At 38.3% G+C, this 15,236-nt stretch overlaps 1 protein-coding gene across 1 annotated transcript in view; it reads left to right on the top strand.

Moving 5' to 3' along the window:
- The first annotated feature begins 3,155 nt into the window (after nt 1-3,155).
- Nucleotides 3,156-15,236, top strand: part of bmal1b (basic helix-loop-helix ARNT like 1b) — a 36,917-nt gene continuing 24,836 nt past the window's right edge. Inside the window, exon 1 of the mRNA XM_056265792.1 lies at nt 3,156-3,232. Within this exon, the coding sequence (XP_056121767.1) occupies nt 3,210-3,232 (23 nt within the window). The 5' untranslated portion in view covers nt 3,156-3,209. The remainder of the gene's footprint in view (nt 3,233-15,236) is intronic.

Here is a 15,236-nt window from a genome sequence, read left to right as displayed (position 1 = left end):
GCCTACAGCTAGAAAGTATACATAATATCGACCAATTAGTGTTTTTAAACCATGGAAAGAGGTCAATATAACAGCAGGAGAACAATTATGTCACATAACGTTATACATTTAGCTCAGGAAAGCCATAATGACCATAGCATGCTAATTGAATAGAAAAAATAGCTAGAGAGGAGATTTTGCTGAGCACTATATTACATATTTATTATATTTTTTACTTATGTCATTAAATAATTGTTATTATAACAAAAACCGCATTATATTTAATTTAATTTGTTATTTTAATTTGTTATTTAAAAAAAATTCTGTCACAGTCAAGCAAATCAAACATTAACAGCAGACATAACAGTAATGTTAGTCACTGCCCCAATGCGCTCTTTACTGCCGCCATTGAAACAATTTAAAACGGAACATTTTTTCCCACTCGACATTATAAAAGTTGTAACGTTAGTGACAGTCGTAAATCGCGGGCTGTTTATTCCAGTGGACGCAAGTAGCAACTAAAACAATAGGAGGCAATGGCGCAACGCTACCCAGCAACAGCTCAGTTATGGCGCCCGCTTACTTCCGGTAGTTTCGCCGGATTCGTCTATAGTAGTGTACCTTTAAACTGTCAGTGATGACATTGTTGCAGCATTGTTTTGTTTGCTTTGAGTAAAATGTTCTAGAATGTGTCCATTACACTTCATTCAAATACTTATTTGATGTCAGCGTAGCAGCGAGCGTAGATATTTCTTTATTCAATATTGCAGCAGAATGTCTCGTAATTCATTAGGAAACTCTTACACCAGGGGCCTGTTCAGAGTCACAACTTTTTAACTTTTTAACATAACTTATGTTTAAATCCATGTTAAAATGTGAGAATCAATTATCAAATATGATCCATCAGGCCTTTGAGTAACGTTTATTTTTTTATTTCTCAGTTATCATTGTACAGTTACAATTGTGTTTTGCCTCTCACAATAAAAAAACTATATTGTTATGAAGGTCTCATTAATTTACATAACAGCCATCAGAATTTCATCTTAATATTTTGTCATATAAATAACAGCAGCTGCACCAAATTGCAATGCAGTTTTGCTCAGTTTAGGCCTTTGAATAAAACTGAGGTGTGTTTTTAACTGAGTTCTTAAGTCACAGTCTTAACAGAGTGAATGTGTTTATGCAACTGGCCCAACGCTTTAAGACTGTGTCTGAACATGGTCTGACCAAGAAGTTAGCCAAGAAGTAATCAGTTTTAGGATTCAAATTAGTTTAAGCATTTTATGCAACTGTACAGCAGGAGTAAACAGTTTATTTACTGAATGTTCTCTGGGAATACAGAAATCCCAAGAGGATTCAGCCATCCTAATGGATCAGTTTACCCTCTAAAAACATTTAAAATATCCCACAGGCTATTTTCCGTAGGGTCAGACTAAAACATGATAAAGGTGAACAGAGCCCATTTGCAGTGCAGCATCTTGCCATTTATAATAATGCAACATTAATAACTTAAACGAGGGATTAATAAAATGTAGGAATTGGGTATATGCTTTCATTTCACTGTAAAAAAAAAAAAAGATAAGTCATGACAACATATGTTTTTACATTGCTTTAACTCATAATAATAAAAACTTTTTTTATAAGTTACAAGATTCTACTTATTTTTTAAGTCAGTTTAATGTAATTTAATTAACATCCAAGTTGATTGTATTTAAAAAAGAAATTAAGTCAGCAACTTTTTTTAGTGTTCATTTAGCCTTACAATTGTAAAGCACACACTAATCAAATGTGTTTGCTCTATATTTGCTGCCCACCTTGAGTCTTCCCAGTATCCATGAACAGATGTTTCTGTGTGTTATGGGTGATATACAGTACAGTTTACAGTTACACTGTGTAAATAAGACAGCGCTAATCCCACTGAAAGTCAGTCTAATGAACGGTTATTGAGAAGCTTTGTATCTGTTGATATCTCTGTATCTTTCTTTATTTGCACAGCCATAGCTTGTAGCCAATAACAACCAGCTTCTTCAGAAAAAAAAAAGACTACAATAAAAAAATTATATTCTCAGTAAAAGGGGGTTATTTTCTTTAAGTCGAACTAATAATTATTACATACAAAATGGCAGGAGTTTAATTTTTTTTTTTAACTCTAAAAATATACCCAGGAATTAGTACTACATACTGAAACCATTTATAAAGTGGCTTCATAATGCCACTGCGGTGTTTTGGTGCTCTCCAGTGGTTAACATGTGTAAGTGATCGTTTGTGCTGCTGTAAATCAAGAGTGAGCTGAAAGTGCGCCAGAGCAACACCTATGATGCCTTATAAAATGTTATCCAAAATAATAAATGTTAACACAAACATGAACTTAATCTTATTTACTTGAATGCCATCTTACCTGCCTATAAGACATGGCATTTTTTACATTTAGTCGTATACTCGAAGAGTTCAGATGATGCTATTATTATTATGTAATTGTACATTGTTTTTAATGAGGCGTTATTATGGTAACATAGTTCCCCCAATTGCTGAGCTGAGCATCTTCTTAATAAAATATAGCCTAGGCTTATGCGTGGACTTAATATATGGAATAGCCTAAGTACAAATAGTTTTTGTTCTCAGCCAAAATGTGCATATTAGTTAGCAAATTAACAAATAACAGCTACAAACACATCGCTGGGGACAAACCAGAAGACGACATTAGGAACAAATAGGCTATTTTGAATTCATATTAAAATATGATATACTTAAAAATTAAAAATTAAGCCTGATAGCAAAAGCTTGTTCCAGCGTTTCATTCGGGTCACTAAACACATGAGGGACTAAAGGCATTTTACTGGAATGAGCTAAATGTAAGTTAACGATAACCGTACAACTCCTGACTAAAGAGTCCTTAGTGTTTGATTAACATAATTACAAATAATTAGCCTAAATGACGTAGCGTACCGTTGTTTTCGGAATCCACCACTAGCACTTTGTTTACTGTTGTTATAAAGCTGTAATATTTTGATGAATTTCTATTGGCTACGCTGTGTCCCCGCATTTTCTCATTGGCTATTAAACGCATCAGTCTTTTTCTGATTGGACAAAGGAGTCAGCGGTTCATCTGCACTGAGACGCCATTGGCTCAATAAGTAGGTTAGTGGTCCGCTATTACATTGAGAGGAAAGTAGGTCATAGCGAATGTATGCTGATACTGTCCAGCGCCGTCCACATTCGCTTGATCATACATGTGCTTTTCTGCCTTCTTCATGTAAGTAAGACAATGTCTTTTGTCATGTTTGACCTCTAAACGTGCTGAACTGTATGCTGTTTATATGCAAATATTGCTGTACATCTTTATTAATTCGCTATAGTCTCTACGAGGTGCTTTAAAGTTTTTGAGATCTCGACCGGTTATGCAGCAGTATCATTTTAGAAATGTATTATTTCTGTCAAGGTTCATAAAAATGTATACATGTGTTCATCTGTTAGTAGTACTACAGAAACCTACATTTTGCTTCTCTTAACACTCATGTCAGATTATATAAGGTCAGAGTAAGAAGTGAACAAACGTGTTAATTACGCATCACTACGCACGAATGTGTCTCATTTCTGATGAAAACATCTTGGTTTAAGCCTTATGCAAGTCTTTGCATCTATAAACACATTACGGTGCACGTGCTTACTGCGTGTCACGCTCAAATATGCGCACGAGTGCTTGCTCATATCCCACTGTGACGGTATGCGCGAGGGTACTGTAAACTCTCATGCCCTTTTCCTGAGGTAAACACTGTTTACCTCAGGAAAAGCTGTATCTCGAGTCCCAATTAGCTGACTACTAGTGGCTACATAGGCAACATTTGATAGTGTTATTGGCGCTTGCAGCATCATTTTTCATCATTCAGCATCCCTTTGAGCATCAGGTGCGTGCAGCTGTCATAACTTACCTTTATTACCTTGTACCGCAGTTTTGGGGATCATTGGACATCACTGTCAGGACTGAGTGTGTTTTTAGGGAGCTCTTTTGGGAATTAGTGTTTGGAAGCTTGCCCCACAGGATTAAAAAATAATATTTGTGACTTATCTAAATAACTTATCACAATTCTGAGTTTAGCTGGCAAGTCTGACATTTTTCTCAGAATTACGAGATATAAACTAGAAAGTGTGAGAAAACAAGTCAAACCTGTGAAACTGGTAACAACAAGGACAAAGTCACAATTATGAGATAAAAAGTTGCAATAATTTAATTCCGTGGTGAAAACAAGCTTCCATATCAGTTTTTATATTTCACAATTCTGACTATTTTCCCCTCAATTCCGAGTTTAAATCTCACAATTCTGAGAAAAAAAAGTCAGACTTGCGAGTAATAAACTTGGAATTGTAAGAAATGAACTCATAATTGCATAATATAAATGCTCTATTGTGAGAATTTTCTTAGAATTACGAGTTATAAAGTCCGAATTGCGAGATATAAAATTGCAATTTTGAGAAAAAAGTCAGAATTCTGATATAGTGTAAACTCGCAATTCTGAGAAAAAAAAAAAAAATCTGAATTCTGAGATATAAACTTGCAAAGAAATATTCCGTGGCGGAAACAAGCTTCATTATCAATATGTACTAACACCATACTTGTGTATTTACATATCATATTTGTTTATTTACACATCATAGCCTACTTACATTCAACATTTTGAGCTTAGGCTTGTGCAGTTTTTGGTAACAGAAAGATACTTACAAAGTATGATTTTAGGTGTTAGGTGCTGCATAATGTAATTTTGGAACTGTGTTAGTTCATCCTTGATCACCAATATAAAATCCTTCAGCAAATCTTGTTTCAAGATGTTTCTCGACAATTATTTGTGGAGCTTCATGGTAAAGACAGCATCACTAAACATCACTCATTTAGGCACCATATGTGCGTGCAGTAGGGATGGGCATTTTTCAAAAATAATGCATTCGAATATTCGGGCTCATAGAAATCGAATATTCGAATATTCGTTTAGCCTATTTAAATGACATTTAACGAAAAAGACGTTATTTTTTAAGTACATTTTTCAAAAAGTTTTTGTCACCATTTCTTAACAAGCTTACGATTAGGCAATACACAACAAGCTTACAATATATGTTAAAGTTTTCTTTTAGTTGAAAACATTAAACAGTTGGCCTATGTGTAAACAAAATATAAAAAAACAAAAGGATTTAAGCTCAAGCAGCGCGAGCGGAAAAAAAAAACGCCTAATAAAGCAGACTGCGCCAGATATCGAACAGAACGTACACACACACTCGAGTCAGCATGATTATCGTGTATATTGTTTCACGTTTATGTTGAGAAAAACAATAATGTCCACATCAGGTCCACATGCAGGGGCGCCGCCAGCAATTTATGCTCGAGTGAGAAAACGCGCTGCACTGACAGACGATTCAGAGACACAAACGGTCACGGTGTTATAAGTTTCTAACAGCAATTTGCGTTTTCTGTTCTTAAACCTAGTGAAACTTAAGGGAAGTATATGTCTAAAAAAATAATTTTGCTATTAGATAAGTTAATATCATCTCTCGGATCACGCGCGCTACAGCTGCGCTTACCTGCAGTCGTAGTGATGGACAGCTGTCTTTCCTCAGTCGCCTGCTGTTTGGATTTCATGTGATTTCTCATTGTGTTGATGATATTATAACTCAGATTAATTAATTCATTTGATCAAAAGTAATTCCCTTCTGTAAGATCATTTAGTAACATAATTTTCAACTAGTAGTCTAATTCCAAACTTCGCGAGGCAGACGACGACGACATTATGTGATCAAATACAAACAACTTGTTAAATACCATAGACTGTGTTAAACACGCACCACAGCGCCACGCAGAGGATTTAGTTATAACTGCGAGTTAGTGCTTGGGATTTATCAGGGATTCACTGCATTTACGGCCAGCAAAGCATTTAGGCTACGGCTTCATAAATTCGATAAAATTCGAATAGTATTTTATTTTTCGAATAATAATTACAGATCGAATATTCGAAAATTCGAATATTCGTGCACATCCCTAGAGTGCAGCTGTTTTTTTTTCTTTCTTTTCTTTCATTGATGTTTGGGGATCATTGGGCATCGCAGTCAAGAATAATTTTAGGCAGATGTTCTGGGGATCAATGTTTATTCAGCAAATTTTGGCACCATAATCTTAGCTGTAGCTGCGTTCAACATTTTTGAGCTTGTACAGTAAGGCATGTGCAGTTTTTGGGAGCAAAGATACTAACAAAGTATGATTTTAGATAAAGTGCATTCAGCATTTTTGATAATAAACACAACACATGCAGTATTTTCGAAACATCATTGGTATGGTCTTTATTTAGGCATCATATTGCATACAGCTGGTTTGTGGAAATCATAGATGTGCTCAACATTTTTGGCATAATAGGTAAAGGCTCCAAGTCTTGGACATCATGTGCACAGGTATTATTTTTAAGGCCAAAATGATGCATTTTGGCCAGTGTTTTGTAGTAACTTCATCTGCACACTATTGTGCTTGTGCAGTAAAATGTTTGTTCGATTTTTAAGGACTTTTTTTGTTTATTTCTGTACAAAAAGCAATTTGGAGTCACACTTTATATTAGGTGTACTTACATAAAAAATAATTATTAGGTAGTATAGTGTTCATGTTGTATCGCTAAACACTTACGGGTAAGGTTAGGGACAGGTTTGGTTGAATGGGAAGGTTTAAGGGTGGGTTAAGGTGTAACGGTACAGTCAACAGTGTGATTAGATGTAATTACAGAAATTAACGACAGCTGTAATTACATGCAGGCATTTTTGGGTTGCACTTTATTTTACAGCACTTGCGTGTACTACAGTGTACTTATCTAAGAAAGTACTAGGTGATATAAGGCAACTATATGGGTTAAGGTTAGGTTCAGGGTCAGAATCTAGTCATTACCCAGTTATTGCAATTACTATAATAAGTGCATATTATGTAGGCTACATGCAGAACAGGAAATAAAGTTCTACCGATCATTTTTAAATATAAGTACAATGTAAAAACATGTATGTACACAATGAGTGCATTGTAGCAAATGATTAATTTAAATGTTTGTACTTTGTACATAGTAATTACATACACTTAATATAAAGTGGGACCGAATTTTGGAAATTAGTTTGCCACTTGATGACAAATCCTAAAGCAAAACTAGTTGAGAATCTCTGTGATTGTATTTTATTGTAAGATGTTTCTCGTCAGCTCTGTTATGGTAAGACATGTTCACTAAATATAGTGGAGTAAAGCTGTTGGGCTCATATACTTACCTCAAAGCTTACATTGAGAGTGTGTAGGACATCTGCTTAAAACCTTGTTTTGTGTGCAGTGAAAGTGTTTACCTTTACACATGTGTGTGTTTGTATTACATATGAGTATTTAGTGTGCTGATGTAGATTGTGTAACAAGGAACTAACTGATAAAACATAATAAAAAACATGTTTCCACAAAAGAAATGTGATGTTTTTGTTGGAAATATATGGACTCAATTCAGGGCAGACATGTAGGAAGTAAAAATTAAGCTGCTGCATGGATAATGATTATCTGGAGAAAGCCTTTGTGAACTCCACTTTCAAACTGTGGCAGTAGCCATGTGATCTGCCAATGGTATTTACATGGCACTACAAAGAAATACCATGGTATTATTATGGTACATATCTAAAAACATGTGGTATATTACTACAAATTCACGTTGGGCTTTGCAATCAAATTGCCTTCTGTGTGAATGCAAGCTAGAGCCAGAATGCTGGAAAAGACCCTATAACATTACTAAGATCAATCTTTTTTTTTCTTTACTGTAAATATTTCTCACATTATGGAAAATCAATTTAGTTAAATAACATAGTATGAAATAACAGATTACGGTATGCACACTATACCGTTCAAATTGTTTTTGAGAGAAGTCTCTTCTGCTCACTAAGGCTGCATTTATTTGATAAAAACAAACAGTAAAACCAGTAATATTGTCAAAAAAACTATACACGCTTTTAGCACCAGTCACTGGGCATTTCACTTTGAAACTGTCGCGAAACGTGCAGGACGCAACGTATTTTGCGCTTTGCAAAAATGTTGCCACAGGTACGTTTTTCGAATGAGCCTGGGCTGCATATGATTCTTCAGAAATCATTCTAATATATTAGAATGATAATATAATAGAATACTATAATAGAATGCGGATTTCGTGCTTATGAAACATTTCCTATTAGTATCCGTGTCAATAACCGTTTTGCACGTGCACAACTTTTCCAATCTTGATTGGTGCTGCGTAAGGATGGGCGATATGGACATATATCACAATATTTTCTGGTATTTATTGCGATACTGATATCAATGACAATATAAATATAGTATCATTCACCACTGTTTTTGGCTACAAGTGATAGCTGCATGCATTCTTGAGAGCCTCAGAAACACAAACATTGATCTAAAGTAAAATGTACCCATCATCAAATAGGCTTCTATAATATACCAATTACATAAAATAATAATAATATAAAGAAGTAAAAATCCAAACACCAGCCCTTGCAAAAATGGAAAACTTGCAGATATACTTTAATTCTGTAAAAGTGCAGATAGTTTAAAACATCACACACTAATAATTACTCACAATAATACTTCAAATCAATTACAAGTTTGAAATGTATAAACAGATTCTGCATTTATTCATACTCTCATGGTGCAAAAATAAAACCCCAACCATGTTTTCAGATAGGTTACAAAATTACAAAAGAGTGCAAATAAATGTAATTAAAATTAAGCATTATTTAATGATAGAACTTAAGTAATCTAAAACTTGGTAACCATGTATGAATGCATATTTGTCATTTTAACTGAGCTTAGGACTGGTGGTGGTGCTTAAGACATTGTTGGTCATTCAGTGTTTCTGTTAAAAAACAAAACAATAATACTGATAAGATTATAACACTACTAATAACAATATAAACCGCACTAAGGATTGATGAGCTGCTGGGTTCATGAATATTTATCACGTTGTCTGTGTTCGCTCGAACTGATTTGTGAAATCAAAACAGGGACAGTAATATGTGAGCGACAGCCGATGAGTTACCAAAAATTGCCGTTTGCTCATTAGTTTCTGCTTGTTCATAATGGCTGAATAATGAACTCCATTATTTGTACACGAAAATACAACAAAGAATATAGTTTACATGTGGCACGTCAATTCTGCGGGAAGACTAATTCTTATCGTGGGAAGAATTTTTACCGGTATATCGCAAATAATATATCGCCCATCCCCAGATTGGGTCCGCTTCTTCTAAAGCAGAGTGGTGGCGTCATTCGTGGGGTTCGCAGATGGAACTGGTGGAGGGGTTTGAGGCGGCTTCAGCCCTTTCTCAGCCCTCACGCACTGGATCCTTTGCTCAAGCTGGGGATACGGAAGTCCTCTCTTCTTCCTCCCCGAGTGAGAGCTCTATGCAGTATGAGAAGCTCATGGAGGTTATGTCTTGTGCTGTGTCTAAATTAAAGATCGACTGGCCAGCTGAGAAGCGGGAAGCACAGAGAAAAAGCAAGCTGGATGAGCGCTTCCTGCAGTCAGAGCCACAACCTCCATTTCGGGTCTTACCCTTTTTCCCAGATCTCCACACTAAGGTGTTGAGATCATGGAAGAAGCCATTCTCTTCTCGCCTATCCAGTCCCACGGCCCACCACTATTCTTCGATCATGGGGCTTAAGGAGAATGGCTATGGGACGATGCCAAAGGTTGAAGAGACACTTGCTGCGTATCTCTCCCCTGATGCTGTGTCTTCCCTCAAAGCTCCGACACTGCCCACCAAGCCTTGTCGCACGACTTCTTCTCTGGTGGGCAAGGTGTACATGGTGGCAGGTCAGGCCGGCGCTTGTTTGCATACAATCAGAATTATGCAAGCGTACCAGGCTGACCTTCTTAGGGGTAGAAGAAGTGGGGCCCGATGCAATTAACGAGCTGCGTCAGGCCACTGATTTATCATTCCTTGCCACTAAGGAGACGGCCTGCGCCATTAACCGCTCCACGGCATCTATGGTGGCTATGGAGAGACATCTATGGCTAAACCTCTCGGGTATCAAGGAGAAAGACAAGTATTTGCCCCTTGATGCCCTGCTGTCATCTCCTGGCCTCTTCGGCGATGCTGTGAGCAGTGTCGTAGAGAGGTTTCAGGAAGCAAAGAAACAGGCGGCAGCATTCCAGAGGTTCATAACTCGTCGAGATCAGTCCAATGGGGTTGCTGCCAAAAGGCCCCTCGAACAGGCATCAACAGAAAGAGAGTGTTGCGTCTCGAGCCCCCAATCAATGAGCCTGGGAGTCGAAGCAGCAATCTCACCTGAAGCTTAAGCAGGAGAAGACGGATCTGAGGAACGTCTTTCTCACTAAGAAGGCTTCGGGAAAGAGGTCCTGACGTGATGAGCAGGCCTCTCAGGGCACCCCCACCCATGAGAGAGCGAATTACACCCGCTCCTCCGCGGAGCCCTTCAGGAAATCAATTTGTTAACCCTGCCGCCCACGGTGCTTCAGGCTCCTCCCTGCACACATTTATGAGGTTTTATAGCCAGGACATTCCGGTCACTCCAGTGTCTCATGTTCTTTTGCCCTGAGTTGTGCCGGGACAGCTTCACACCAAGGCAGGGACGTGTCAGCATGGCGAGGTGGGTATTCCCAAAGCGTTAGCTGAAAGGGAACGTCTCAGGTTCAGCATGTAACCATGGTTCCCTGAGAGGGGAACGAGACGCTGCGTCCCCTTGCCATACTTCCTGCATGCCTAAGGGCGGCTTGCTTCAGCCTATCAAAAGCTGATGCGCCAGATTCCCTTTATAGCTTCCGCCTACGCCGGCACACGCCGCGAGGTGACGCAGCAGCAATCAATATTGGAATAGTTGCACACGTGCTTCACACGCAGTCACGCTGAAGGCTTTCCCCAAAGCGTCAGCTGGGATGCAGCATCTCGTTCCGCTCTCAGGGAACCATGGTTATATGTGTAACCTGAGATGTTTTCTCTAAAACAGTCAGGGAATTCCTGAGTGGGTGCTTCGGGTTTAGGTTTAAGTCTCAAGCTCGAGCCCTCCATCAAGGACAGCAAGCAAAATATGTTTTATATCCTCTAAAATTCAAAGATTATAGTGAACTTTTGTGAAGTATTTTTTAAATAAGATATTATCATGAGAAACATCAGTTCAGTTGTGTCTAAATGTTTGAGTCGTAGTGTACAGTGATGGTACAAGATGAAGTCTTAGTGAAGGTGAGGGATATGCAGTGAAAAGTATCTTTCCCTTCATCTCCACTGAATAATCGTATTCAGCTTCAGTAATCAGCCTGATTCTTATGCTGTGAGATGCCTGATTATTTTCAAGGCGGTGTGCTTACCCAGAATACACCGTGACAGCTGTTTGATGGTGTTGACTCTGTGCAGGTGAAGTCAGTGCATGGTGGTACAGTTAAGCAGCTTGCAGTGGGAGCCTCTGTCCTCCCATGATCCTCTGCTAACAGTACACCATGTGCATAGAACCCATCTGCTGCCCCTGCAGTCACAGACATTACTCATCACAACAGCTGATACTGCCAATGACCCATCATACAGCAGTTTGGTGGAGTAATGCGGCTTTCCTAACTTTCATACGCTCTTTCTTTTGGTTTTCCACCCCCTCCCTCCCTCTATCTATGGCTTGTGCTCTCTCAGGTCCAGTGCCTGTTTTGTGTATTTCAGCAGAAGCCAACGCTGTGAGGAAACAGCTGTTCTCTGAAGTATGTGCATATTTGGAAACGGAATGTGGAATTAATGCCTCGATATTCCACCCAAAAGTCTGTCACTATTTACTCACCCCGAAGTCATTGGATGATTTGTGAATGATTAAGGAGTAAAATGTCAGTGTTCCTCATGCAAAGTTGTTGCATGACATCAGATGAATTGAAATAGAGCACACAAGTTGTACTTTTATGGTTCTTTTTTTGGTTATTTTGTAGCTCAACAACATCAATTTCTGGGTGAATGTAACGGAAAGGTACCCAGGTCACATTTTGGATCAGAAACAAAAAAATAAAGACCATAATCAACCACCCCTTTAAATGTAAGGAAAAGAGCAGTTTGATCATGAACAAAAGACAATCTTTTGGGTGATTAAAAATGATGACAGAATTCAAATAAATGTAATTACTTAATTAGTAATTTTCTTCATGAAAACCATAATCAATTCAACACAAATCACTTCAGACCTTTTCATGTCTTTTTAATAAGGATAATAAAATTCTGTAAGTGAACAGACTTACTCAAGTGACCTACATTTGCCACCTCTTTTGTGTAGGTCTGCTTGTTGCCTTTCCTCCTGATATTCACATGCACAGCCTTTGGTTTCCTCTCTGCTTATGTAACCTACATTGTCTTGATATGATCTAGTGGTTGATTTACAATCAAAGATAGTTTGACTTGTCTGTTTTTCAGAGCACTATTATGACTGCTTTAAAAATTGTATTTTTATTTTTATATATTATTGGGAAAAAATACCTTACCTTTTACCAACCTGTTTACAGGGGGTAAAGGGGACATGGTGATGAGAAAAAAAATGAGATGGGAGTAAAAATTATATTTAAATGCTTTTGCGTTCTCAAAACTTTTGTGTTCCCCTGAGAACTCAAAGTTTCTCAGGGGAACACAATAGTTTTGCGAGAGAATGCAAATGTTTAGCAAGCAAACCCAACGTTTCCCACTTTTCAACACTTTTGAGAGAGATGCAAATGCAAAAGGACAGTTACAGCGCGCCTTTCCTTCTCTGCAAGCAGCTCCTTATAGTTCCTGACAGAAATGTCAGCGAAGTTCATGATGTGTAAATGTAGAGAATTCATCAAGGTCAGTCTCCAGTGCTTCTTATAGTTGACACCCATAATATATTTGTCACAGACTTGTCACATTATCAGTGTACTTGTCTGTAAGTTCAACATAGCAAATTACTGGCGTGAATAGAAGCAGGTGTCAGTCTGACTGACGTATAACTCTAAAGAGAACAGCTAATGATTGTCCAAATAATCGAATATGGGCCTCTGGTGGCGTGTGGAGATAAGGGTGTTACATAGCAGGTTTAATTGGTGTCATGGCACCATGGATCTGTCAGGTCACCTGGATCAAGTGTCAGTGGGTGAAAAATAGGTCAAAGATAATGATGAAGTCAAAGAGAATAAGAGTCTTAGAAGAGTCACGGTCTTATGACAATGTCTACGTTTACAGGCAACTAAATAATCCGTTAATAATCGGATTGACGGCTTAATTGGACTGAAAAGCCTTCATTTAAACACCTCAATCCAAATTAAATTTCGATCGGATTGGAAGGGGTGGTTTATTCCCTTTTTTAATCCAATTGGTTTAGGACATCTGAAAGTACTGCGCATGTGCAATGACGTAGAAATTTCATAATGACGTATGACGCGTGGAACGAGCTGTTGTAGTTGTTGAATCGACTTGTCTTTCTAAATTTTTCCTACCTCTCATCATCTGTGAAGTGGAGCAGGACATCGTCCCACCAGTCCTTCTTTCATACTCATCCACAGGCGGCTGGTTTTGGGCGCTGGTAGGGGCATTTTTACTGCTTGATAAATATAAGCACAACGGTTCATATGCTCATTGTCTTCTAATTAGATAATATTTAGACAATAGATAATATTAAAGGTGGGGTATGTGATTTGGAAAACAACCGGCAGATTTTGAAAATATACAATTCAAATGGTCCTACCAGCGAAAACTCAGATGCGCGAGAGATTGTAATGACGATTTACTGCTAATCATGGAACCGGCTTTACTGACGAGATGCGCATGCGTCACAAACTTTGAGTATGCGCACTACGGGGGTCACGCGCGCTGGGGCGAGGGGGGTGTGGTACAACCGTTTGATTGATGGACTTACTGTCCAATGATTCTGGTGGTCTTGGAAATGATTGGCTGGAGTTTTTCGAGTCCTGCCCGTTCCACAGATGATTAAATTGCTTAATTTTCATTTCAGTGCTTCTAACTCAGTGGCTGTAAGTGGGTTAGGAATAGGATTTCAAGTTATTTTGAAAAAAATTACAAAAAAGAGAATCACATACCCCACCTTTAAGTCTGCTGTTTAAAACAAAGAAAGCAGCAATGTAGGAGAATACTATAGACAGCGGAAAACTCAATATTAGTCAGTGTGCGGTGCGCATGTCAAAAAATCAGTTCAGATTTGAAGCTTGTGACATATAAATCAACCCGATCACTTAATTTGGCGTTCATGTAAACACTACATTCAGATTCATCAATCGCAATAAATGAATTCTGACTAAAACAAAAGTTCTCCATGTAAACATAGCCATTGAGACGTAATAAAAGATGTCTCTTGTTTAGAGATGTTCCCTGGAAAACTTTCTGAAGTTATACTAATGTGACTGCCTCAAGAACAAAGTTTAGATGAGATCTGCACTCCCCGCATAAAGGAGAAGGATATCAAGAAGGAGATCAGGCATCCACATCACATCTGACTATATTTCACCCTCCATTCAATTGACCCTTCGCTAAGCCATGCCCGAAAACCGCCACTGGCCAATCGTGGCTTAGCAACCGTAACTAGGCGCGGGAGGTCTGTCAAGCTTTCGAGCGAGGGAAACATGCCGACGCGTTGTGCGTATGGATTGTGCAAATCTGATACCTGGTATTCTAAAAGTTTGGACAGTGGGGTGGCATTTTTTCTCTTCCCGAAACCTAAAAGCCAAAGGGGAGAAATCCCGGGCGTGGATCAAGCAGTGTGGGAGACCCATTCACAACTAAATGTCGACAGGATTAACAAAAAAACAAACAAACAAAAAAACGCCTATTGCTTGGAAATAATGGCGGTTCTTTGTTCATAATGCATATATTTGAACGTAAAATAAGACGATTAAAGGCAAGACGGAGGCTCACTGACATACTTTAAAATATATTTCAGCATTTTGTTAATCGACGGCCTATAACGTTACCCCTGTAACTTTACCCCAATCCGATCGCGGCTCTCCCGGTGTTAGATTGATGGATAAACTGTTTGATTTGTAATTATTAGATTATCTTCACATTTCACTTACTCTGCTGTGCATGAACATAGCTGTTCAATTTGTGTGTTTCCCATTTGAATGGTCTGCTAAGGAGGCGGCTGCTGCTTGCACTGGGACCTAACGTTACAGACTTTAGCTTCAATTTTGATGAAATTATTCTCTAATCGGTTGCATATTATGTCGTGGATATATCCCTCGAATGCATACTGCTGTACCTTTTGTCTTGCTCTC

Source organism: Rhinichthys klamathensis, unplaced genomic scaffold (genome assembly GCF_029890125.1).
Source record: "Rhinichthys klamathensis goyatoka isolate OS25496 unplaced genomic scaffold, OSU_Roscu_1.1 h1tg000240l_1, whole genome shotgun sequence".
In the NCBI taxonomy this organism is placed as follows: domain Eukaryota; kingdom Metazoa; phylum Chordata; class Actinopteri; order Cypriniformes; family Leuciscidae; genus Rhinichthys; species Rhinichthys klamathensis.
This window is presented reverse-complemented; position numbering and strand designations above follow the sequence as displayed.